Here is a 26536-nt window from a genome sequence, read left to right as displayed (position 1 = left end):
TTTGATATTTTCAGTGTTATAGAACCATAGAATATTAGAGTTGGAAGGGACCTCAGGAGGTCATCTAGTCCAACCCCCTGCTCAAAGCAGGGCTAACCTCAGCTATATCATCCCAGCCCGGGCTTTGTCAAGCCTCAGCTTAAAAACCTCTAAGGATGGAGATTCCACCACCTCCCTAGGTAACCCATTCCAGTGCTTCACCACCCTCCTAGTGAAAAACTTTTTCCTAATGTCCAACCTAGACCTCCCGCCCTGCAACTTGAGACCGTTGCTCCTTGTTCTGTCATCTGCCACCACCGAGAACAGCCTAGCCCCATCCTCCCTGGAACCCCCTTTCAGGTAGTTAAAGACCGCTATCAAATCCCCCCTCATTCTTCTCTTTTGTAGACTAAACAAGCCCAGTTCCCTCAACCTCTCCTCATAAGTCCTGTGCTCCAGCCCCCTAATCATTTTTGTTGCCCTCCGCTGGACTCTCTCCAACTTGTCCACATCCTTTTTATAGTGGGGGGCCCAAAACTGGACACAATATTCTAAATGCGGCCTCACCAATGCCGAATAGAGGGGAATAATCACTTCCCGTGATCTGCTGGCAATGCCCCTCCTCATGCAGCCCAATATGCTATTAGCCTTCTTGACAACCAGGGCACACTGCTGACTCATATCCAGCTTCTTATCCACTGTTACCCCCAGGTCCTTTTCTGCAGAGCTGCTGCCCAGCTCATCGGTCCCCAGTCTATAGCTGTGCATGGGATTCTTCCTTCCTAAGTGGAGGACTCTGCACTTTTCTTTGTTGAACCTCATTAGATTTCTTTTGGCCCAATCCTCCAGTTTGTTTAGGTCACTCTGTATCCTATCCCTACCTTGCAGGGTATCTACCACTCCCCTCAGCTTAGTGTCGTCCGCAAACTTGCTGAGGGTGCAATCTACCCCATCCTCCAGATCATTAATAAAGATGTTGAACAAAACCGGCCCCAGGACCGACCCCTGGGGAACTCCGCTTGTGACCGGTTGCCAGCTAGACATGGAGCCATTGATCACTACTCGTTGAGCCCTATGCTCTAACCAGTTCTCTATCCATTTTATAGTCCATTCATCCAACCCATACTTCTTTAACTTGCTGATAAGAATACTGTGAGAGACAGTATCAAAAGCTTTGCTAAAGTCAAGGTATATCACATCCACCACCTTCCCTACATCCACAGAGCCAGTCACCTTATCATAGAAAGCAATTAGGTTGGTCAGGCATGACTTTCCCTTGGTGAATCCGTGTTGACTGTTCCTGATCACCTTCCTCTCTTCCAAGTGCCTTAAAATGGATTCCTTAAGGACCTGCTCCATGATTTTTCCAGGGATTGAGGTGAGGCTGACCGGTCTGTAGTTCCCTGGATCCTCTTTCCTCCCTTTTTTGAAGATGGGCACTATATTTGCTTTTTTCCAGTCCTCAGGGACCTCCCCCTGTTGCCATGAGCTTTTTAGATAACAGCCAATGGCTCTGAAATCACCTCAGCCAACTCCCTCAGCACCCTCGGGTGCATTGCATCCTGCCCCATGGATTTGTGTATGTGTATGTTATGTATGATCGTGATGCAGATGGAATAAAAATTGCCCAATAAGAATTTACCATAGAATCAATAATTTAACTACTAGTCCACATATCTGTCTTGAAGAGGTATGATGCTCATGGGCTTTATAGAGGTCATATGAGACTTGTCCATAAGATGCAGTTACGCTATAATGAGGAATACCCTTTCCTGAGGGCGAGGAATACCCTTTCCTGAGGGCAAAGAAATTGGCTATCTTTAAAAGCTTATTAACATGCATGTATTTTAATTTTATTTATTTTATTTTGTTAGGAATAACAATTTCCATTTAAGCAGAGATGTTAGCTGTATATTTTTTCATCAAATTAATTTGTCATAAAATGTAATTTATGATTAATTGTAGGGTATATAATTAATTTTTCATCAATTACTTCCAATGAAAAATGGTTTGTAGAATGTATTTTTGCACAATGAATCACTCATAGGAAGGCCAACAGAAAAAGCATTTTCATCAAAACAACTGTCCTTACAACACCTCAGCCAATTATGCATTCAGTGCTTCACTGGCTGAGCTGTAAGAAAGGGTCCTCTCTCAGAACATGAATGTCAGGAAATCTGCGCAAGGAGAGTTGTTCTCCTCCAGACTTCCTAGGTGCACAACATACCTACACTTTGCATCTCCTGATACAGGCAGAACAGGGCTTCCTCTCCAGGCAGACCTTGGGAAAGCCCCCCCAGTCCATTAAGCAAAATTCATATTAATGGACTAATATGATTTATGGACAATAAAAGTAAGCAAAATTCACAGAACAGTCATGGTAAAAATGTACAAAACTAGAATATGATCACAGCGGGGCTGACAGCCCGAGCCTGAGCCCCGCTGCCCAGGGCTGACAGCTGGAGCAGTCATGGAGATCAGTTAAAGTTAAGGAATCCATGACCTCCATGACCAAAACGTATCCTTACCCATTACATCATGACCAGTGACCCTCGAGTCCAATGCTCCTCTACTGCTGTTTCCACACCCCTGTTACTGGACACTTTCTACTATCCTGTACAGTTTTCTACTTGTAAATTGTAAGCACATATGATTTTAATATATACATTTTATACAGTTATATATTTTATATTATTATAATTTTATGTGTCTAATTTTTGCAAGCAGTAGTCATGGCTGAAATTTTCAAAACTGTCTAGGGATTTTAGGATGTACAATTCCCATTGAAATTAATGAGAGTTGTGCATCTAAATCCCCTAAGTGGTTTTGAATAGCTTAGCTTATACACATAAAAGTTAAGCACTTACAGTCTACCAGGGGAATACTGGGCAAGTCAGCAAACGGGGAGGAAAAAGTATCTGCCTAGGACTTAAAGCAAGGGATGGAAACTGGCTGAGGGTCTTGGAAGCAGAATTGGCTAGAGAGCAGCGTTAGGGAAAACAGGGAGCCAGGGAAACAGTAATATCTGCTCTGTTTAAAACTTTTCTCTCCCGGTGGAGAAAGCTTTAAATGACATTCATTTTTAATCTGCTCAGCACTCAAAGCTTTCAGCCTGCCAGGTTCCTGCAGCTTCATACGAAAGTGCCAGACTAAGGAAGCTGTATCATCAGTAAAGCTCTTTCCACCAAGCATGCAGAGTTTTAAAGGAAGGTGATATGATAATTTGACAAACTCTGCAACACTCTCCCGTCCATCTAGACCCTCTCACTAGCCTCTCAGCCAGTTTCCACTTCTGGGTCCCCAACCTTCATATGTACATATGTATTATTTTAAACAGTAGGAAATTCCACCATACAAAAACATCATTAACTTGGAATTGAGGTTTCCCAAGCATTTTTCCTTACAACATAAGCACTAAAAAGGAAGGAAATCATAAGTTAAGGCAGCACTCACATCCAACACAGCACCAGTCTTCAGGCATTAGCCCACTACCGTCATGACACTCAGTCACCCCAAGCCACTAACAACCTCTCTAATACATTCACTTTCAGATCACAAATATTATCACTCTCAATACACGTATCAAATATCTGAAAACATGTTCATGTCCTATTTTAGAGGAGTGAAATGTTTTTAACATTTAGCCCTCATGGTTAAGTTTCTTTTTATAAAAGAGAGATCCCAATTCAATAAGCCAGTTTCAGCTAATTTTTCACTGAAGTCCATAGGTGTTTGCATGAGTAAATAGTGAACGAGCAGGATCCCAGTTTGCATTTCCTGATATTTATCATTCATTCTGATTGCTTTAAATGTACAGAGATTGACTGTATTATGGGCCTCATCCTGCTCCCATTGAAGTCAATTAGAATTCTGCCACTGACCTCAACAGTAGAATTGAACTCTGTAATTTAGAATGAAGAAAAGTAAGTCGTATAAATGCAACTTTTCACAAGTTTTTAACTTTTAACATTATCATCAACACGGCTAAACCCAAAGGGACATGGCCTCCTTGCAAATCGAGTACCACCCAGATCAATCTCTGGCAAGGTACCTAAGGTAGTCTGGTAATCAGTATTTATTTTTCAGTGTATTAAGTGTATTTATGCCCATCGATCGCAATCTTGTCGCGCCACTGAAGCTTTTGATGCCCATGTGATACCAAGTAGTGGTATTCCTGAGTGTACACACTTCAGAATTCATTGGTCTTCCAGTCTATATGTCCTTACTAAGAACACCAACAAAACAGAACTAGTGCTGATGGAAGCAGTTGCTGGATTTGGCTTCAAATATCCTCATTTCCGACCTTGTCCTGCAACTTGACATGGAGCTGCTGACAATGAGAATGAGAATTGAAAACATCAGTCCGGTGTTTTTCAGTCTCCCTCAGCATCCAGATTTCAGTTCCATACAAAAGAGTTGGTATAACTATGGTTCTATAAACCTGTGGCTTTGTAGCAAGCTTGAAGCCAATGACATCCGCACAGAAGCCACTGAAGGGCCTGAAACATGTCAGCAGCTGCTGATACATGAGCATCCACATCTTTGGAGTATCTTCCAGCACTGTCTGTGACACTGCCCAAATATTTGACAGTTGCCTCTTGCTTAATGTTCCACCCAAGTAAGTTAATACTGAACTGGTTGTAATCTAGAGCTGGAGGCTGTTTGATGGTAAAGGCGAGGGATTCAGTTTTAATCCAATGAAACTGGCAAAAGCAGGCTGATTTAACAACTTTCATCAGCTATTATTAAACATACCCATAAAGACCACAGACCCCTAAAACCAGTCTCATTTCAGCTGAATATTCTTGATTTTTTTTTTCAATCTAAAACTTGACCATATGGGAGCTCGACTAATTTTTTTTCTCTTCTTCCTTTATCCACAAATTGCCAGTTAACTAGGTTCACTGCAACGTGATCCGAACACTGATGCTAAGCTTCAGTGTGAAACATATTCATTTCATATTTATTAAATAAAGGTCCCAATCTGGTGAGGGGCTGCATCCCTTCAGCTCCAATCCTAGACAAAGCTGAGTACGATTTTTATGCACCGACAGTGATATAGGTGCTTCAGGGGGACAGCTGTACTTAAATTGTAGACAAGAGACAAGAAAATGTATTATAACAACAATCAATTCATCTTAGCTCTCATCTTAAGTTTAAACTTGCTGCTATACCAACTCAGACGTGTCACACTTTCAGGGACCCCTCCAAGGTCCATTCCAGGAGTTCCCAGTCAGGTCTCCTGCCAGCATCTATCTCTGGGTAGGAACCTTTGTCCATTCTGATGGGATTTTAAACCTTCACAGCCCCCTGCCATACACTGTGATATCTGCAGCAAGCCAGTCTGCCTAACAGCCAGGCCTGTGAGTTGCTTCCTCTCCAAGCTCTATGAAAAGTGTGTTGCCACCAGTTACAAGTTACCACATAACTCTTTCTAAAGAAACACATTTACCTTAAAAATAAAAGCACTGTATAGGAAATATTTAAAAAAACAATAAAAGTTCCAATACACATGCTAAAAGCTGCCAGAAGTCACCCATCAGTTTTATGGGGCCACTAGTAGATAGGACTGGAGCCTTCTCTGCAACAGAAAGTCTTGTCCATTTGCTGGATCAGAAAAAAGGCCATGAGCCAGCTTAAACTCAGCCTTTTTATACCAAAAGTCCTTTCTTTGTCTGTTGGGCTCTTGAAAGCCTAGTTTGAACCAGTATATGCAAGCTTCCCCATGAAGCAATACCTCTCTGAAGGTATTTACAACCTAAGTGATTCACTTTAATCACACCCCACTGTTTTTGGTTCCTCGGGTAACCCTCTCCACTGGAGCTGCACACAATCTCTGGCCTACGGTGATACATCATCTTAAAACAATATGGTTCCCAAAGACATTGCCTGTGGTTGCAGTATCTGTCACAAGATAGAAACTAAACCTATTCTTGGTCACCTCTAATGAAAGAGCAGAATGTGTTTAAACAATGCTCTGTTTAACTACTAAATAATATTTTAGCACATAGAAGACAATAAACCTCTACCCTTCAATGAGTCTTATGACTGTCTCCGCTGAAAAATGAGTTTTGTTGCGTTTGTCAGCTGTGATGCATCATTCTCTTCTACAAACTGCAACAGCAACAAGAAACTGGGCAGTGAAACAACTACAAATTTTTCTATTTAACTGGATCAAGATCAGACACGTCCAAGTCTACAGGCTTGCCTTTTGCTATAAATAAAAACACTAAAATTAATATAAGTACACAACAAAACTGCTATTCAATACAGCAGTGAGGATCCCAGTTTAACTGTAAGGCCCCTACTGTAATCCTTGATAATTTCTTGGGAGCAGAATCCAAGGACTGCAGACCTATAAAAAATCCAGCCAGAATAAATAGAGAAAACACAAAAACAGCAATTTTCTGGCACTCTGTTTAAAAGGAAGAGTTAAATTAATACATGAAAAGATCTTATCAGCCACAATTTGTCTTGAGTTATTAATTGAACACATTCTTGGAAACATGTTGATAAAGAGGTGTGCCTTAGAAAATCTGAGATAAGAGTGAAAAGAAAGGGAGAGAAATCAGCAGACTTTTGCCAGTTCACTCCCTTAATTGTCATACTAAGCTTATGCAAAGCTGCCTAGAGATGCGTAATATGAAATTATAACTAGAACGTAAGCTGATGGTGCAGAAGATAAAAACTTCAGAATTATACTTAAACATACTTATCTTTAGACACAGAAAGGGACATAAAGGCAGCTGAACAGCATAAAGTTGTTCTAAAACAAAACAAATGTATACTCTATGTGTTATAAGCAGTTCACGCTGTTTCCTGTGATGAAAAACATGGACTGTATGTAGACATACTATAGTTAAATACAATAGTTCCCATGATACTGTTGTTTAAAAGAATATTAGTGTGATGAAAGGAGTGATGTAATTCTGCTCTTTAGAAGGCTCTTAGGCTGAAGGAAACAGAATTTAGTGCAAACACGGCAGCCTGGATTTGTACTGATCCTGAGAATTTGCTACTAGAAGATATGTTCATATTATGAAAGGCATGGCCTCTCAGAAAATAATAGGAGTATATGGGACTTTTGCCCTTGGTCAGGGGGATTAAGAGAATAATATAATTAGCACTTTTTATCTGTAGATCTCAAAAGAAGGTAATTATCATTATCCCCATTTTATGGATGGAAACACCAAGAAGTTAAGTGCCTGAGGACACAACAGGAGTCATTAGAAAAGTTGGGATAAATCCTACATCTCCTAATTCCCAGTCTAATCCCCTGTCCTCTATACCATACTTTCCCTCTCACAGATCACAGCATACCATCCAACTGCATAATTCACTTGACCCAGATATGCATAAAAAAGAAACAAAATCTTAAAGAAAAAATACATCACCAATACAATATTATAATTCTGTGTATGATCTATAATTCAATATATTATCACCACATAAGAGTCTGGTCATCTTAATAAAAACTGCTTTTCTTGAGACCTGTTGTCTCCTCAGAACATTAATTATTACAATAACTCATGAGAACTTTTGGAAATGTAACTACTGAAAACCAGTGTTGTAACGTGGTTGTAACTTTGGGCAACAGACATTTTGACCAATCACTGAGATACCTGACATGACTAACATTCACATTTGGGGAGCAAACCAGATATTCCACATAATCAAAAAGTGAAATTATTTAAACAGTAAAAGAACTAAAAACATTTAAAATGTTCTATACCATTATTATTATATATCCGTATTGGTTTAATTTTTCAGTTTTTTCATATTTAAGTACCTAAATAACAGGGATTGATTTTCAGAAATGCTGAGCAATGAAAAATCTCTGAAGTCAAATAGAGCTTCAGGTACTCACTCCTTTTTAAAAATCAGGTTATTCATATTTATGTACCTAAACAGAGATTTATGAGCTTAACTTTAGGTACACAAATTTGAAAATTTTGGCCATTATCTATTTAGGGACCATGGTATCTCAACAAATTATTAAGCATAATGAGTGAAATCCTACCTCTTTGAAGTCAATGGGAGTTTTTTGCGATTGATTTCAATGGAGCCAGGATTTGAAACTCTAACTTCTCAAGGTAAATCCTAAAGTTAAAGGTCTAGAAATCATATACTCCAACCTGGGTGGTAAGTACATTTAACACATTTCCTAAGCAAATGCAAACTATGAAGTGCAACAGACATCTCAGAGACAAAACTATTAGCCTGTTTGAAAGCAAGGAAACCATCTTGCTTGCAATCAAGTATAGGTGCTCAGCCAACAACCCTTAGTCTTTTACAAAGTTTACCATACTTCCATTGCTTAGGAATGAGGTTTCAAAGTTGTTTCTTGCTGCAAAGTTTAACTAACATCCATCTAATCATTAGTATAAGAACTAGAAATCTGCAACAATTGCACCTGCAGACTGCAATTTCACTGTAAGCCCTTCCTGACTTGGAAAACCAATAAACACAACCATAGCATATCAGAGCTCATATAAATTGTTTCACTTTCAATCAACAATTGTAAATGATCATTTTAAGAATGATTCTATTTCACACTGTTGATATTTTCTGAATTGCACATTAGGTTGTATAATGTGCTTAATATTTGTCTTGCGTTTTTGCTACAGATGAATGGATGTTGCCATCTACTGTTGGAAAAAAATAAGATGGATCAGCCAAGACAATATACATCTAGGACAGACGTGCTTCAAAGCATTGATTTAAAAAGTAAAAACAAAGACTTATAAAGTTATAGGAAAGCAGCTCATTAAACAGAAATCTGTATAACTTACCATTCTCCTGGACAAAAGGAAGGAGAAAAAGATAGTTATGCTCCTAAACCATTTTTATATTGGGGCTCGATACTACTAGGAGCTGTACATTAGCCTGAATATTGTGGTTGGGTTTTTTGTGCACATAAAACTTGGCATCTTTAATTACAAATGAAACCCTATTGAAGCAGATCATTAATTAAACCTACTTTTAAGATAACATGAGTCCTGATCCTGAATTTTTATTATTATTATGTCTTTGTTAGCAGCAAACAGCAATCACACAGGAAACAATTCATCTCTGTGCAGAGTCCGTGCAAAGCCTATGCACTACTAAAGTCCCACAAACATGCATAGACCTTGTTAGAACTGTGCACGAGTTTCACCTATGGAATTTCACCCATATAGAGGCAACTTGGTCTAGTGGCCTGGGCAATAGGAACTCCTGAGTTCTAATACTGGCTCCGGGACTGACTTATGTGGCATCAGGCAAGACCCTGAACTTCTCTGGGGACGACATCCAGGCTCAAGAAGAGTTTTGTGTTGAATTCAATGGAGTCAAGATTTCAATGTGTCTCAGTCTTCCCCTCAGTAGAGCAAGGATAATACTTAAGTCTGCAGAGCACTTTGAAGATAGAATTTGCTAGTTGTTATAAAGATACAATAGTATTACTATTTAATTTGACTTAAGTTCAATTAGCTAGAGAGAAAGCATTTAAGTCATTTCATTACTTTTTGTTACAAATTCACATTTGTCCAAATAACATCTAAATAGTAAATACAGAATTAATGAAAGACAATGTAATTGGGTAATACAAGGACCAAAAAAACCAGCAATTCACAGAAAGAAGTTTTATTTGAACTGTGAGAACAACCCAGACAGCTGATTGCATAATGGACTTAATGGGACCAGAGAACTCCTGAGACTCTGAATGACACATTCAGCCTTCTGGCTTCAATTTCCTGAATCAAGCATGTCAACTTGAAAATGGAGATCTGTGCAAAGCAAAAGGGAATATACAAATATGAAAATCCACGATGTGTTTTAGTTCCTCTTCTATTTTTATTAGTTATACAGATTTAATTGAATAACATTTTACATATAACAATTATTTCCAAAAATCAATATAATGGTTAAAAAAGCTATGTCTCTCTGATTGCCTTTTTACTGATTCATATATCTGTATATATGACATCACGCCTATATTTTAAGAATTGCCATATACCCTTTGGTAAGATTAGTCTATTTACAGGGCTAGGTTAAGTTCTATTAATGTTTAGCCAGCTCTGTCAGTAGTTAAACAGTCTTTAAATAAATCACTTCTTCATTCTTTGATAACAATTATTCCTCATCAGGACACTTTTTTGTTTTTTTTTCCACAAGTAAGGTCAAGCTGTTTTGTTAGACTTAATACTGTAGTTCAGTTTCAATGCTACCTGCATTTTCTTACAAAACCACACACAGTTTTTCAAAAAAATGTTCTATATTTTATTGGAATTTTCTTTAACTATAATAATAAAACAAATAATTAACCCTTATACAGAATTTTTCAAGCATAGATCTCAAAGTGTCTCAGGCCTGATCTACACAAGTTGTACCAGTTACCTAAAGATGTGATTTTACACCCATTTACCTTAACTGGTGCAACTTTGTGTCTGGACATTACATTTATATGAGTTAAAACCTGGCTTATATTGGTTTATTTTAGGTGAGTAAATTTACAGACACAAACTAAACCAATAAAACTAATTTAAACCAATAGGAGAGTTCACACATGTACACACACAAGTTGCAGCAGTTTAATTAGATCAATTTTAGTTAAATCTGTGCATCTTCTGCCTACAGATAAGTCCTTTGGTTTAGCCCTTAGATGGCTATGCATTATTATTCATATTTTACATAGGGGAACTGAGGTTATATGACTTGACCAAAGTCACACGAAGTCATTGGCAGGACCAGCAATAGAACATAGGTCCTCCATCTCCAGCCCACTGTTTGAACCACAGAAAAAATCAAAATACATATTGCAAAACATGCAGCCAAAACAACACATTAAAAATAGAGGGGAAAATGTGCACATTTGTATGTGTCAAACTAAACAAATATAAATTCTTCAGGACCATCAAGATTCACTTTATTACAGCATTTTCAGGTCTTCTACAGTGTGTGCCTTTCCTGCTGCTATTACTGTTCTTTCTGTATTGCTGCATTGTTATTCCTCCTACCTGATGCAATTCAACAAATTTACTATTTTTATGCAGGCAGGCTGAGAGGCCTCAAAGAAAGGAACTAGATTCATGTTTTCACCAGGCCCAGCAGCACCTTTGGACAGTGTCTCCTCCAAACTCCCCTCTTTCTACCATTCCTCCCATACTAACCTGTTTAAATAGTAAATTCAATTTTTCAAAAAATTAAAACAAAGGTCCAGTTTGTGCCTGCATGTGACAAAAACCCAGAGGCAAGGAAATGCTAGGGGGTGCTTATCACAGAGTTTTCTCCAAATTATTTTACTGGGAGCTGATGCCTCAAAACCTGCACTCTCCAAGAACTACACAGCTCTTGGGAGATACATGGGAGTGTAGCACTGTGCACTTGCAAACTAACTTTGCGGTCCCTTTTCCCTTTGGCAGCAGCACTGCCACTATTCTGAAGGAGGAAAGGGTGTCAGTGTAGGTCTTTGAAGGAAATTTAATACAGCCCCACACTGTATTAACTTTCAGACACATGCTCCACAGGGCTGGTGGCATGATGGGGAACATTTCCCTTTCCTATAACCTGCCCCTAGCCACAGCATCTCCCTGCCATCTTGCCACCAAGGTAAAAAGAGGTATAATACCAAAGACTGGTGTGCACCCTCCATGCATAAATCACAAAGGCACAGTTAGGTCATTTTTTTAAAATTAAATCCTAACATGATGCAAACCTTATGAAAGCAACTTCTTAACCTTATTGTATGTAAATCCTCCTTTTCCCTCGAGTGACGTCATCTCTCCTTGTATCACGTCATACTTACCCTAGATTGTGAGTTCCTTGAAGCAGGGATCATGTCTTTATTCTTTTTGCACACAGCAAGTGTACACATAGTGCTGTACACAAGTGTTAAATAAGTTGCAAAAAAAGTTATGGTTTAAAAAAAAAAAGAATTTAAAACTTGAAACATGAAATGAGGCAAAGGACACCACTATGGCAGACCTGCTTTCCCAAGATGCTCGCTTTCACAAGGGTTGCTGCTTGATACCAGTTGAGTTTTGTCAAGGGTAGAACCATCAACATGATTGCCTTGAGTCTCTGCGGTGGCTGCCACATACAAATAGTTTTAAGCTCTTGCGGTGAAAACTTGCTGAGAGCTTCAGTTATTTTGATTCCTGAAAAGCCACAGCAGTGCTCTTTAGAACCATTTCTGTGGTAAAGCACTAGTGCGGCTGAGAAGTCAGCACAACCACAGTAGCTGAATCTTTCCTGATTAATTTTTTGTAGCATCATCAGTAGTAACGTCCCCAGGCAGCCATCTCACACAAAATGTGCTTGCTACCATAAACCAACAAAAGTAAAATTGGATGAACATAGTTCCCAGTTTCCTAAAGACCTAAGTTTCTTGAATTTTGTATATAATATGTAAACCTCACTAAAATGAGGTACATAAGGAACAGATTTGGCCCAGTGCTATTTTCACATGCTGGATTGAAAATCTGGGAAACCAGATTAAATACTGTTAAGTGTAGGAGCCTAAGAATTTTTTTAAAATCATGGATAATGAACTATGTAATGGATTTCCAATTTTATTTAAGAAATATTGAAAAGAGAATGTTGTCCTCTGCCCTTTTGTGATCTGCAAAGAGCTCTTTTCTCTTTCCCTTACTGTTCAGAATGCAACAGGAGGAGATCATGGGTTAGTGGATTGTGGTATCAATATGCAGACACACAATTCTAGATCTTTGTATTGCACTGACCCATTATGGACCATCTCTTAGCTATTCAACTGTGTAGCCAACATTTTTACATTGATGAGACTGCTAACAAACGCAAAACAAATATGACAGGTGACTTTCAGAGCCCAATGGGAGTGCTTTCAGGGATTCACTGTGTTTGAGAGTACCCATTTATTCAAGGAGCACAGCCCCTGCTGACCAGACAGATGCAGAACCTGGAGAAATGGAGAGAAGGGACATTCCAGGGTTCATCTCTTGACTACTCTCTAGAGATGTTGCAAATATACTCAACTCCAGCATGTGCTTGAGGCTCACTCATTTCTCTTATACAAAGATCTAACTGCACTCACTGCCACGGCCATCCCCAGGCTGACCAATAGCAAAGCACACACCACCGATCTTCTCCTGCAACTAATCTGGAGGCTGCAATCATTACAGAATGTGGCTGATCTTTCACTCCTTTGCATAGAAATTACATCTACCTTCTGCAAGCTACGACTACCAACATAAAGCCTACCATCACCTAGACCCCAAATACTTGAACAATCACTTCTTACTCTATTCATTTTAGTTTATAAAGCATCCAATCCAACCAGTAAATCAAGCCAAGGATAGTTTCTTAGGCACTAGGTTCTGGCCAAACAGAGACTTTCAGTCAAGCATAATTTAATTGCAGGACTCTCTTCTCCAATTTCACCTTGTAGGTGGTCCTAGGGCATTTGTTAGGATCTACTTGTTTCATCTGGACCCTTCTTTCCACCCAGTCTTGTATTTTGGCACTTGCCATCTTCATTTCCCCTAGATCAATGGTCTGTCTGGAGGTAATTATTTCATCTTGTGCCAGATTTGTTTGACAAAAAGGCATCTTAAACATAACAGATGTACCTTGATCTGTTCCGTGCTTACTTTTAACTTGCAGGGATTTGAAAGGAGAGAAAAGAAGAGTGGGGTTTTTGGTGAAGGGGATTCTCACTATTCAGAGACATGGCAGAAAGACAGCATGTTTAGTTTCTAGGAAAGTAAGCATCTTATAGCAATTAACATCATCAAGCAAGGACTGACGCTTGTGTAGTTACAGGTCGGAGCCCCATATAATTCTATTTAACTGCTGACAAAGGAGGATGAGGAAGGGAGACTCTTGAAAGACAGAAGGGTCAGAACTCCCACTTGAAAATATTTTACTTTAGGATGCTTTGTTGAGTATAAAGAAATCTTCTTTCCTTTGGTTAGCTGCAAGGGCCAGAAGCAATATTTGATAGCTATTAAGTGAAAGTTATAGCTGAGAAAACAAAAGATATCCCAAAGTTATCAAGTAAAGGTGAGTATAGCAGTTAATTTGAAATAAGAAATTGGACCACAGAACAATGCTAAAAGGGTTTGTAGCGCTCTATATTTTTAGTGAGAACAAATTCATTAGAAGTATTATACATAGCCTTTATCAAAGCAGGAACATATCCCATTTGTTTTCTTCTACCAAGGCACAGGACACACAGCTTTCTTAATTTCCCTTTGGCAATGGAGGATGTTAAGTAGGTTTCCCCCTTAGCTCCACTTTTGTTCTTGAAACAGAAGAATAAAGCAGCTGTCTACTCCCATTTCACATGTAAAGAAAGAAAACAGCCACCAGGTGGTGCTGGTCAAACATCAATTAAGTTACTGAACTGCAGATACTAGAAGTTAGGCCTGCACTGAGTTTTAGGCCTGGTTTGCACTTAAAACATAAAGCTATGTCAATCAGTGGGGTTAAAAATCCACACTCCTGAGCAATGTAGCTATGACTAACTAATCTCTAGTATAGATGCAGCTAAGCCAGCAGAAGAATACTTCTGTTGACCAAACTACTGTCAGTCAGGGAAGTGGTATTCTTACACCAAAAGAAAAACATCTTCTGTCGGTGTAGGGCGCATCTACACTTCAGGGTCATGCCAGCACAGTATAACCCGCATAGTGTAAACATGGCCTAAGATACGCATATCCATCCAAAATATGTTCCAAAGGCCTGGTCTACCCATAAAACTTAAGTTGACTTAGCTACATTGCTCATGGGTATGAAAAATTCACATCCTTGAGAGACAGTTAAGCTAACCTGAGCCCCAGTATAGACACTACAAGGTTGACAAAAGAATTCTTCCTTTGACATAGAGGGACGGATTTACTACAGCAACAGCAAAACCCCTTCTGTTACTGCAGTATCTATGCTACAGCAGCATAGTTGCAGAGTTGTAGCACTTGCTGTGTAGACATACCCTTAGCAAAACAGGATCTAGGTTCTGTAACAAAATTGGAAGACAAGCCTGAACACTTTCCTACACCCTTTTACCTCCCATTACACAACCCATGACATTATCACAGTTTTCCTTTGTGCTCAAAGTCAAGATTGTTGCATTGTCCCCACAATTAGCCTTTACATCTTTGAGTTGTAGCACTTAAAAATCTTGTTTCACTATACATGGCATAACTGATGGGCAAGTGCACTGAAATCAGCAAATCAACCCTCAGTCTGACTTTTTTATTCCCAGAGAAAGGGTTTTCTCCTCTAAGAGAGGTTGAACGTTTAAGGCCCCAGAAGCCTTACTTTTGTTTTCACATGTAGATCTCCTCTTGCATCAGCAGGTCCACAGATCATGAAATTGGGTCTCTATAAGCCTCCCCTCTCCCAACCCTCCAATACTTTGACCCTGCTACTCAACAAACCCCCCAAACACTGAGAGCCATCCTGTGACCCTCCTTGGATACTCTCACTCTGCCAAGTAGAGGATCACAAAGCATAACTGTGTCCGCGGGGTGGAGAGGTCAGAGTATGGGAATGTGTCTTGGGGTGATCACAGAGCGAGGACCCTGGGCTCGGGAGATAGGGGGTCGTCACAGAGCGGGGCCCCGCGGGCGCAGGGGTCGTCACAGAGCGGGACCCCGGGAACCTCTCGCCCACCCCACCGCCCGTTGGCTGCAGGCCCCAGCGCTGCGGGGCAGCCGCCTCCCGGCAGACGTCCAACCCCGCCGCGCCCCCAAGAGCGGGGCTAAGCGGCGGGTGCTGGAGGATACGGCACGGCCGATCGTCGGCTCTCAGCCCAGGCCACGCCGTTACCCCGCCCCCGACTCGGCGTGTTTGAGCTGGCCTGTCCGCGGGCCCCACAGCTCAGGGGACCGCGGTTGCGCAAGGGCCGCCGCTCACACGTTTGCTCTCCCGGCCACCCCCTTCACGGGACCCGCCCTTCCGCCCCGGCCGCCCCCGAGGCTGACAGAGACGAACTCTTCGCGGCAGCAGTGGCACGGGCCGGCTGACCGCGGCCTCCATAGGGCGGGGCGGCGGGGGCTTCCCTGGCGGGCCCCATCGCGGGCCCGGGCCGACGTGGCAGGGGAGGGCCCCGCGCTGACGTTTTTTGGCTTGTGTCTCTACCCCCTCCCCCCGCCCGCTGAAAGTCAGCGAGTAAAACAGCGGGCGGCTGCAGCAGGGAGGGCCACCTCCATTTAGGGTTAGAAGGACTGAGCCCCCCCCAACGCCGCATGCAGCGTTGGAAATGGAGTCGCGGCGGTTTATATAGCCTCCTCCGCCTCGCCCCCACGCACTGATAGGCTAGCGGAAGCTTCCTCTGTTCCCATTGGCTCTGAGGGGCACGGAGGCGGAAATAGGCTCACTACCGGGAGATTGAAATGCCTGACTCCGCCCCCAAGCAAATCACGTGGCCTAAGAAGCTCTTTTTTCCTCTCTCCCCGCTGTCCCGGCCTCTCCTGCGGCAGTACATCACGTGGCCCAGGAACGTCTCTGGCTGGTTCTGTCTCTGTTACCTCAGTCATTAGTCACAGCACACAGGGACAGCCACCAAAGTCACATGGGCATCACACCCATATGGCTGCAGTTCTGTACCCCCGTCTAGGTAGAATTTTCCATGATGAGGCAGGCCCTTAGTATGACCTTAGTTCCACCCAAAGGAAAACACGGTGGAGTGCTTTGTTATGTGTTCATAACTCAAAAGAAAGGAGTTTCTGTTCTGTGAATATCTACCGACTAAGTCTCACTAGAAAAGCAATCTATCAAATACATTCATAATAAAATTGCAACAGCCTGTGTCCCTCAGTTGTTTCCTTTTTAATTTACACTTCCACATACATGCAGTAATAATGGGATAAGATTTTGAACGTCATGTAGACTTGTCAATTTAATCTACTTCGCTTGTTTTCTCCACTGTTTTATCCTTGTGTAAAAACTCACAAGAAATCCAGAACATTTTACACATATTCATAAAGATATATTCTAGAACAAGCATACCCAGAGTCATGATTTTTATTAGCCTTTCACAAAACAGATACTACAGACATAGGCCTCCTAGAGTTTTAGGATTACTATAATTTGAGGTTCTTTTCTTTCCCACAACACATTCGGTAAGATCCTTTTTGAAACAACTGGATTTTAGAAGCATTTTCTATGCACTATGTTAGGCCCAATCTCCCTGTACTCTGCCATGGTAACCCACATCTCCTGGAAGGCAGAGAGGGAGGAGAGGATGGAGCCCCCCATCCAAACAGAGAACTTCCTGTCGGGGGGAGCCATGACCTTCACCTCAGTGTCACTGGGGACCATATGGATCATCTCCTTAGTTAAGCGCTCAGCCATGCCAGGGAAGAGGCTGGAACCGCCAGACAGGATGATGCTGGAGCAAAAGACGGTCCTCAAGTCAATGTCACACTTCATGATGGTGTTGAAGCAGAGCTTATCAATCCCTGGGGCCTCCATGCCAATGTTAGATGGGCAGAAAAGGGTTTCAGGGCAGCGGAACCGTTGATTCTGGACTTTAATAACCTGCCCATCCGGCAGCCTGTAAGATTTCTCTACCTCACTTGGTTTCTTAGCCAACTCTTCCTCTGGGTTCAGGCATACGTAACACAAGTTCTCCTTCATGTCTCGTACAATCTCCCTTTCAGCTGTACTGACCAGGGAGACACCAGTCTCTTTCAGGATTCTCATCAGGTAGTCGGTGAGGTCACGGCCAGCCAGGTCAAGCCTGAGAACAGCATGGGGCAAGCAGTAGCCCTCAAAGATAGGTACAGTGTGGGTAACACCATCACCAGAGTCCATCACGCAACCCGTGGTAAGGCCTGAAGCATAGAGTGCCAGTACAGCCTGGATGGCCACATAAAGGGCTGGTACCTCAAAGCGTTCAAAGAAAAGCTTTGTCATATGCTCTCGATTGACTATTGGGTTGAGCGGTGCCTCCGTGATCAGTGCTGGCCGCTCACTAGGCTTCATCTTCAGGTCTTGCTCATAGACATTCTTCCACACAGCCTCCATGTCTGCCCAGGATGTGACAATCCCATGTTCCACTGGGTATCTGCATGGGGTTCAAACAGACAAAAGACAAAGGCAGTATTCTCTTACCCTAGTCACCAGGCCCATAACCCCAGCATACACCATTTACCAGGTTTGCCTTGTCAGATGCTTCCCAACTATAGCATTTTATGAAGTACACTGAATATATATATAAAACTCTAAGTCACAAGTGTTGCATTGAAAAAAAATGGAATAATGCCTAGGCTTAAGTAAGTTTATGATTGCCTTTTGGATCTGCTGAACAACCTTGACTTTCAATATCTGTGGTAGCAGAGGGTACTCAGCACATCCAAGAAGGGATGTAGCGCTTTACAGGATTAGGACCTACATTTTTTAAAAGTATCTAAATATGATTTTTTAAATATTACTGAAAAGGTCAATAAGAATAATTTGCAAGTTATTAATTTCATTATTGTTAATGTATATTTACTAAACATTATTATGGGAATATTTCTTCTGCCAGCCCTCAAAAAATTATCCAATAGATTAGTAGCTAGAAGATTTACCTTACTCTCTGATAGTGTTCAACAAGCATAGGGAGTGCAAAGGGTGGAGAAAGATGATTAAAGCTTCTTGAAAGTCCCAGACATTAGCATTGTCTAAACTAGAGAAATCTTGCAAAAATTCACCATTAACATTGGGAGCCCTAGCATACCTTGGATACTGGCAGAGTTTTAAGCACCATGTCTATTCATTCTGATCTGGGCAGGGCTGGATAAGAAGGTTTTTAAAATATCACTGGTGTTAAGTGGTCTATGCCTATGGTAGTTCTCTCAACATTGCTAATGCCTGGAGCTCAACTAGCACTAGCAATGGTATGCAGAAACTGAAGACCAGATTCTCCATTGGCCTGCATCTTGTGCAGTCATTTACACCAGTACTTAATGTATACAAAGTGGGTGCAAAATGCTACTATTCTGATTTAAACTGGCACAAGTTGCAGTGAATCTGGCTCTACACAGTCCTCCCTGTTAACACTGAAAGGAGGAAGTTTGTAACTCTCTTTTCTTTTAGGCTGGCTGGCTGGATGCAGACACAGGAAGGACTGGTCTACACACAAATCTGCCTCACAATAATGTTATGCTCTGGGTGAAACTTTGTTATGGCTTGAATTAAAAACTCATTGAGATTGAACACAGCCTTCACTTAAGATAGTTGTAAGAAACATTTAAAATGCCACACCTAAAACCAAGCCTAATAGAATCTACTCTGCCTAGAAACTAGAACAAGCGAAGGGTTCTATGTAAGCGAAGGGTTCAACTGGTTATTGTCTGTGACCAAGTGTATGTAGTTGTGTGAGAGAACAAACAGAAAATATCTACATTTTGGAGACTATAGCAGCATAACGCTGTAGTGTAGATGTAGCCTACAGCAATGGAAGGTTTAAATTCACATCTCTTGTTATTCCATGTAAAGTGTGTGTGCGTGTGTGTGTGTGTGTGTAAAGAAGTGTATCCACACAGACTTGCATGGAAATAACAAAAAGTATTCATTAAAAGCAGTTTAATTATATCAGTGCAAGTTTCTGCACAGACCACTCCAAAGAGAGCCCAGTCTTCACATTCAGATTTTCTTTGCAGTCATTAGGTGCTAGGAACCTTTGTCTTTACATTCCAAACCTGCAGAAGTTGTGGGTTTGTCTAGACTAGAGTTTGTAGTTCTGTTATAACTTGAGGAACTGGTTGTTTATGGTTTACCTTGGGCTGAGTCCTAAGGTAAAATGTCTGTAGAGTATCTAGTTTATCACTTTCCCCCACCTTTTTTCTCATTTGAATTACTTGGTAAGATAGTCTAGACCAGTGTTTCTCAATTAAATTTGGCCGCGGAACCCTTTTTAACTTCTGCGGGGCCATGCGATACTCTCCGCTGAAAAATCCGGGACATCTTCCCCTTTTCAGCGGCATGATATCAGCTGTTTTCGGTGGCGCGTGCTGTCAGCTGTTTTCAGCGGCGCGATTTCAGCAGCTTTCGGAGGTGCTGTTTCAATTTTTCGCGGAACCCTGAAATTCATCTCGCGGAACCCCAGAGTGCCATGGAACACCAATTGAGAAACACTGGTCTAGACAAGCCCTGAGAGGTCTATGCATTTGTCTTTCCTATCTCCTTTTTTCTCTTCATTATGTCCAATTTCCAGGTCTCTTCTTTCTTTTCATTCTCTCCAATTTTTCTTTTTCCTCTTTTAGTGCTTCCTTTTCTCTACCTGATCCCTGATTTCTTCTTCTTCTAATCCAGAGCTTTTCCTATTCCCTCCCTCATTCCTCTCCCTGCTGTTCTACTCCTTACACAACTTTCCCACCTGTTTGTAGGTGCATTGTCAATCAGTAGCTTTATCTACATCAGAAAATAGCACCATTACATTTTACAGTGGTTCCTGTGAACTGTTGTAAATTGTAATGGTGCAGTGTGGACACACTAGCCATCTTGGCTACTATAAAACTGTTCAGCATGTCACATACACCACTCCTTTCAATCATCGTACTTCTACTGTAAAATGGGTGCAATATTTTATAGTTCCCAGCATAGGCCCCCAAAGCAGTGGTTTGTAGGAGTTAACCATAGCTGGCGAAGAGCTATACCATTTAAAAGAAAACAAACCGATGAGATTGTTTTGTACACCTCCCCATGCCCTTTGGAAACCTTCACACTGGCTGCAAAAATGCTTACAAATGGTGCAGCAGCAGCTGTCGAACTGCACAGAATTTGGGATGCATCTTTCTGTCTCTACCCTCTCTATCTTTGTTTCTGTGGCCCCTTGCTCCCTTCTTTTCCGCACTTTCAGCCTCCTCTGGAGTCTCTACTCTTTCTTCTTTGTTCCTTGTTTTGCTCTCCCTCCCACTTTTTTGGCCTTAGTTCATGTTTATCCTTTGGGTGCCCGAATCAGTCTGTGCAGAGCGAAAGGCAGTAGCAACAGCATTTCACCTGGAAAAGGCCCTGCAGTGTCCTTGGCCATTTCCTTCTGCAGCCCCTTCCATGAACAAACATTTAAATGACTGGTGCAGAGGAAAACTCTTACTCGTATACCAAACTCTCTCTATAAGGAGGGGCCTGCAAAGAAAACTGCTGTCTGGGGCAATGCTTCCAGACCTTCCTTGTTCAGATGCCAGCCTTCCTAGCCCTGCATCCACTTAACTGCTGCTTCACAACACCCCTCCCTCCCACAAGGCTAATGGTACCTGATGGACAGGACCTCCCCACGCCTGCTTGGCATGCTTCCCCTCTGTAAGCGAGAATGGCTCCTCCTCCCCCTGTGGTACCCAATGGACACATTCTTCACTAAGCCAGGCTCCCTCTCCACCTTGGGCAGGGGGCCCTGACCCCATCCTCTCCTTTCCTACCTAGTAGTAGGTGGAGAGGACCCCCTCCTTGGCCTGCTCTCCTCATTCCCCGAGGCCTAGCCCCCTCCCCCGATACCTGATGGAGAGGATCCCCCGCTTGGCCTGTGCCTCATCCCCAATGTAGAGGTCCTTCTGGCCGGCCCCTAACATCACAGACTTGGCTTTAGCCCGGCCTGTTATGTTGGAGTAGATGTAACGTGGTTCCTTGTCCCCAGCGATGCCTGCCTTGATCAGGCCCGAGCCATTGTCTATAACCACAGCCGGTGACAGATCCCCCATCCCAGGAGGTGGTGACTTTCCTCCTGCCACTTCCCACTCAGGCCACTGGGGAGTGCTGGGGGCCAGCAACTTCCCCTTCATGTGATAATTCCCTCCTATTGTGACAGCAGCCCATACAGGGATAGTGCCCTGGTTGCTAAGACACCCCCTCCCCTCACCCCGTATCAAGCTAAGAGGAGTCCAGCCTGTTCTCTACCTGAATGAGAAACTCCCTTAGACTGTGGGAGGAACTGGCTTGAAGCCAAATAATTTAACTTGCTACCTGTTACTGTAGTATCTGAGTGCCGTACACATGAAAATCGACAGCAATAACAACATGTGTGGAGCTTCTTTCTTTTTAGGGTAAAATCTTTGCTTGGGGTGAGATTTTTTTCTTTAAATTGTATGAATATACTTTTAAAAATAATTAGACTAATCTGCTAAAGAGGCCCAGGATCTTAAAGTTGCCCCTGGGAATTGATGGTGTTGATTCTCATGGTGGAACTTTTCCCTCTGAGTCCGTAACGAAATCTTCTGAAACGCCTCTGAGTCTAAGGCAAGCACTTTGAGACTGGCAAGCCTGGCTCCTCATCACATGGACAGGCCCAAGTTCTGCCCTGGCCAGTGGAGGGGAACTTCTTCTTATTCTGTTGCTCAAAATGGAGGTTGGGCTTGGACAGACCCTACAGTGCTGAATTAGTTCCCTGGGTTCCCAAATACACAAGTTTCCCAATAGATGCCTAATGCAGGTCCTAGCAGTTTAATTTAATATAGGATATGAGGTCTTGATGATTTGAAGTCATGAAAGAATCCCAGGCACTTTTTGTAAGAATCAAGCTGTTAACCATGGTATCCAAGACAAATCCCAACTCAGGCAATTCCATTCTTCAGTTTAGATTCCCAATATAGTTTTAGCTGGGTTCAGTCTTCTTTACTTTTTCTAAACTGTGTGATGTTGTTAAACAGTGGGTGAATTTCATTCCAAAGACAATTGCATTTCTGAGGTGAAATGAAGTGATTCCTATATATAGTTTAACAATGAGAGTCCTGTGACATCTTAAAGACTAACAAATTTCTTTGGGCATAAGCTTTCATATGACAAAGTGGGTTTCTGCCCACGAAAGCTTATGCCCAAATATATTTGTTAGTCTTTAAGATGCCACAGGACTCTTGCTGTTTTGCTAAAAACAGACTAACATGGCTACCCCTCTGGAACATATATATAGTTTGCATATCAATCTGTTACATTTGTAAAAGGGTTTGCTATTCTTTGGAATTAAAGACTCTAGACGTAGGTATATGTTATTGCTAATATGAATACAACCTATTTATATTTCATCGTATAGTTCTTTTCAGCTTTTTATATGAGGAATTTTACCCTTTTCAATGTTGCTATAATGTTCTTGTTTTCTTGGAACTACAAATTAAGGCCAGGATTATGTAACTGGGTCTATGTAGGTGGCCACTGGGATCTAGCCATGCACATCCAACTGCAGGATCAGAGCATAACTTCCACTATTTACTAACTCAATGCTGCAATGTTTAGATGCAAACACTGCAGGGGGACAGTTTGCTTTCTGATTTTTTTTAAACTGCTTCTACAGCCCTTTTAAAAACAAATAATAGAAATATCTGATTGATCATTGGTTTGCTAAAAACATATTTTAACAACATTTAAATTTTAGTCCAAAGTTGAGTTCCCTTTAATTCTACCTTGCTAAAGAATATTGAGTCACCTGATCTGCAGGAATAACATTTTAATAGAATTCAGTTAGTAATTTTAATGCACTGTAGTTGAAGGAGGAATATCTCCCACCAACCATTCAATCTATAAAACGAAAAAACTAAACAGTAATGATGATATGCCAGCAAAAAACAACACAAACAAACAAAACCGTGTGTTACTAGAAAGAAAGTTAAACTGTGAATCACGCTGAAGCTGCTAAAAGAGCACCACCTTGCTCGTGAAATTAAAGCAGCTCCTCCCATCCGTATTCTGTATGTTTCAGTTAATGAGGTAGCCTTTGGAAATGCCAAGGAAGAAACATTTTGCCCTTGAGTTCCAGAGGGGTAGCCGTGTTAGTCTGTATACAGCAAAAACAACGAGAGTTCTGTAGCACTGTAGAGACCAACAAATTTAATTTCAGCAGGCATAAGCTTTCGTGAGCTTCAGCTCACTTCCTCAGATGCAGTTGGTAGAAATGATACAGCAAATAGGTAACATATATAGTAGTCACCTACTACAGGACAGACCCAAGAAAGAAAACAACAGAACTCCACTGGTCATCACCTACAGCCCCCAGCTAAAAGCTCTCCAACACATCATAAAGGATCTACAACCTATCCTAGCAGATGATCCCTCACTCGCTCAGGCAGTGGGCGACAGACCCATCCTGGCTTACACACAACACCCGAACCTGAAGCAAATACTCACCAGCAACATACACCCTACAACATACAACATACACCCTACAAAAAGTGAGCTTTTGCCTGCTGAAATTAAATGTGTGAGTCTCTAAAGTGCTCCAGAACTCTCCTTGACTTTGCCCTTGTTGATCCCTGATTAACCCTTGTCTTTGCACCAAGCACTGGAAAGAGTTAATGGATGCTTGTGGCAAGGTCGGGGTCAAAAAGAGGAGGCTGCTGCTTAGCTGTGGGTCCAGGAGGCTGTGTGGAGATGTGACCGTTTGAGTCGTTCATGTGCGGGTCTGGGCGCTGCAGCTGCTCCGGACTTGGCGGGGGGAGGGGGCTCTAATGCACGCTCCGGAGCGGCGGCTCTGTTGTGCATGCTCAGGAAAGTCGCGGGGGTGTGTGTGTGTGTGTGTGTGAGTAAATTGCGTGCTGTGCAACGATCCGTTACAGTTCTCAGGGGAGGGTGCTGCCCCCCAGGCGCTGGGGTGCCATGCATGCATGAAGGGGGGCAATCCATAGTCCTGGGGAGCCGTGCATGCATGAAGGGGGGCAATCCATAGTCCTGGCGTGCCGTGCATGCTCCGGACTCAGGCACAGTGCAGCCGAGCCCTGTTGCGCTGGTCCAGCCGGGGAGAGCGACCGTCGCCCTCGCCTGTTGCTTGCTCTGAGTCTGCATTGTGGTGTTTCAGCCAAGCAATTCTTGCGTCAGTCTAACCCATACTTGTGCTCGGAGCTGCACTGAGACAGGGGCTGCTTCTCGGGTAAATGTGGCCGTTTGAGGCACTAACGGTGTGTAAATTGATTGCTTGACTTCTTAGAGTGAACAGGGTCCTCCAGCACAATCATAAAAGAGACAATTCTAAAAACTAACTCTGAGCAAGTTTCCGTAGTGTAGTGGTTATCACGTTCGCCTAACACGCGAAAGGTCCCCGGTTCGAAACCGGGCGGAAACAATTTTGGCTGGAAATTTAAAACCTCTTTTAAAGACATTATACTACATTGGATACTATCGCATTAGGAAAAAAAGGATACATATCCAAGTTTAAAGACTCTTTGGCTGGTACAATTTTAATTATTTCATTTTACCAGCATGAGATCTTGGAAAAAGTAACTCAAATGCTTTATAGCATTGACTGCTGGCTTTTTTTAAAAAATAATTAATACTTGAATGTACAGGAGTGGAATCTGTTTCAAATTAATAATGTTGCTACAGTCTTTTTTAAATAGCAGTTTCAGTGAGTGCAAAAATACATAATTTGCATTTGATTAAAAGTTTTAAGCACCATTTTAGGTTTCAGCATTCAGTAATGTGTATTTTGTGAAGATATAATACGTCATATATGAGAAGTGCCTATAGGCACTATCAAAGCCCTTGAAATAGCAAGTAATGTTTAGCAGATCATAATATTGCTATTCTTTTTTTGTTGACAGCAAAATTTGTCTAACTTAAAGCTGACTCAATCTTCTGTACCATTCTGTGATCTCTATGAATAACATACAATAAAATTAGTAGAGTATTTATTATTAAGGTGTTATTTTTATTATTTGAATAATATTGATTAATTATTCAAAACACTTCTTTTACAAAGCCTTTCAATGTTCATCAACCAAAGAAAGGACAAAGATTAAAAAGGAGAGAGAGAGAGAGAAAATAAGCTGGTACATTCTTTGTTTGAACTGTATTATTTGTCTAATGCATGTCCTGACCATGCAAACATTTACACACACAGATAGCTTTATTCCTCTGAGCAATCCCATTGTGTTCAAGTAAAGTTGCTCATGTGCATAAGTGCTTGCAGGATTGGGACTTTAGCATGTATGCTCTTTTGGGCAGGGACCCTATTCTCTTCTGTGTGTTGAATGGTGCAAAGCATACTGATGGCTCACGTAAACAACAAATAATAATACAGCAAGCACTAATAAAATTAATGTTGCAAATAGGGTACTTTGCAATGCCAATACTGGAAACAATTGTTAAAATATAAATGTTAAGATAATACACCTGGCCATCAGAGAGATTTGCAACAAGAAAGTGTAGTTGTGTGCATATATTTAAAGGGTAGATAGAGGGTTTACATATCTTGCTATCTTTGTCAGACAATTAGCCTGAAATGCACTGTCTGAACCTTTGACAGGCAGTATTAGTACTGATACATAAATAACAGTTGTAATATTGTCACTTTCATTCATATTATTGACATGTGAAATTTAGGGACTTTGGTAACAAATGCAACAGAATCAAAGAGACAGACCAGGCAGCTCACAATCTTCAACAGCAAATAAAACTGAATTTAATTTAGTTCATCTACTAAGATGGAACCTTTAAAATAGAGTATTCTACTGGCTTAATTAAATAATTATCTCCTTTAACTCTAGACTGTGTCATTTAAGATTCTCTTCACTTCACAATCCTAATTATTGACCATAGCCTCATATTCCTAGTGTGGAGACAGGCAACCAGTATTCCCCTCATTTTACAGATAAGATAGCTGTGAGGTAGCATAAAGTCAGAAATAAATACCTAC

General features: G+C 41.6%; 1 protein-coding gene and 1 non-coding gene across 3 annotated transcripts; one reads left to right on the top strand and one right to left on the bottom strand.

Annotated features, from left to right (window-relative positions):
* Positions 1–17088: 17088 nt before the first annotated feature.
* Positions 17089–21620, bottom strand: ACTRT3 (actin related protein T3). Of its 2 annotated transcripts, none has more exons than XM_067536649.1 (2): positions 21418–21620; positions 17089–18007 (listed from the first exon to the last, which is right to left on the bottom strand). In XM_067536649.1, exons 1-2 carry the CDS (start codon positions 21618–21620, stop codon positions 17089–17091), a joined length of 1122 nt encoding a protein of 373 aa, XP_067392750.1. The 2 variants fall into 2 exon arrangements, with proteins under 2 accessions (XP_067392750.1, XP_067392751.1); XM_067536650.1 differs by having other exon boundaries at positions 17089–17991; positions 21486–21506.
* A 3271-nt stretch (positions 21621–24891) lies between these two features.
* Positions 24892–24964, top strand: TRNAV-AAC (transfer RNA valine (anticodon AAC)). Its single transcript has one exon. It is a non-coding gene; the product is annotated as a tRNA-Val (tRNA).
* The last annotated feature ends 1572 nt before the right edge of the window (positions 24965–26536 follow it).

This window comes from Emydura macquarii, unplaced genomic scaffold, assembly GCF_026122565.2.
Source record: "Emydura macquarii macquarii isolate MOO-44397 ecotype Brisbane River unplaced genomic scaffold, CSIRO-AGI_Emac_v2 contig_3603, whole genome shotgun sequence".
NCBI classification, from domain to species: Eukaryota; Metazoa; Chordata; order Testudines; family Chelidae; genus Emydura; species Emydura macquarii.
This window is presented reverse-complemented; position numbering and strand designations above follow the sequence as displayed.

Bases quoted from the DNA above. Each gene is read 5' to 3' on its own strand.
- ACTRT3 (XM_067536649.1), bottom strand. From the start codon at position 21,620: ATGGGGGATCTGTCACCGGCTGTGGTTATAGACAATGGCTCGGGCCTG. The intron at 18,008-21,417 runs GTATCGGGGGAG...AACCCCATGCAG, and splicing joins CGGGGGATCCTCTCCATCAG to ATACCCAGTGGAACATGGGA.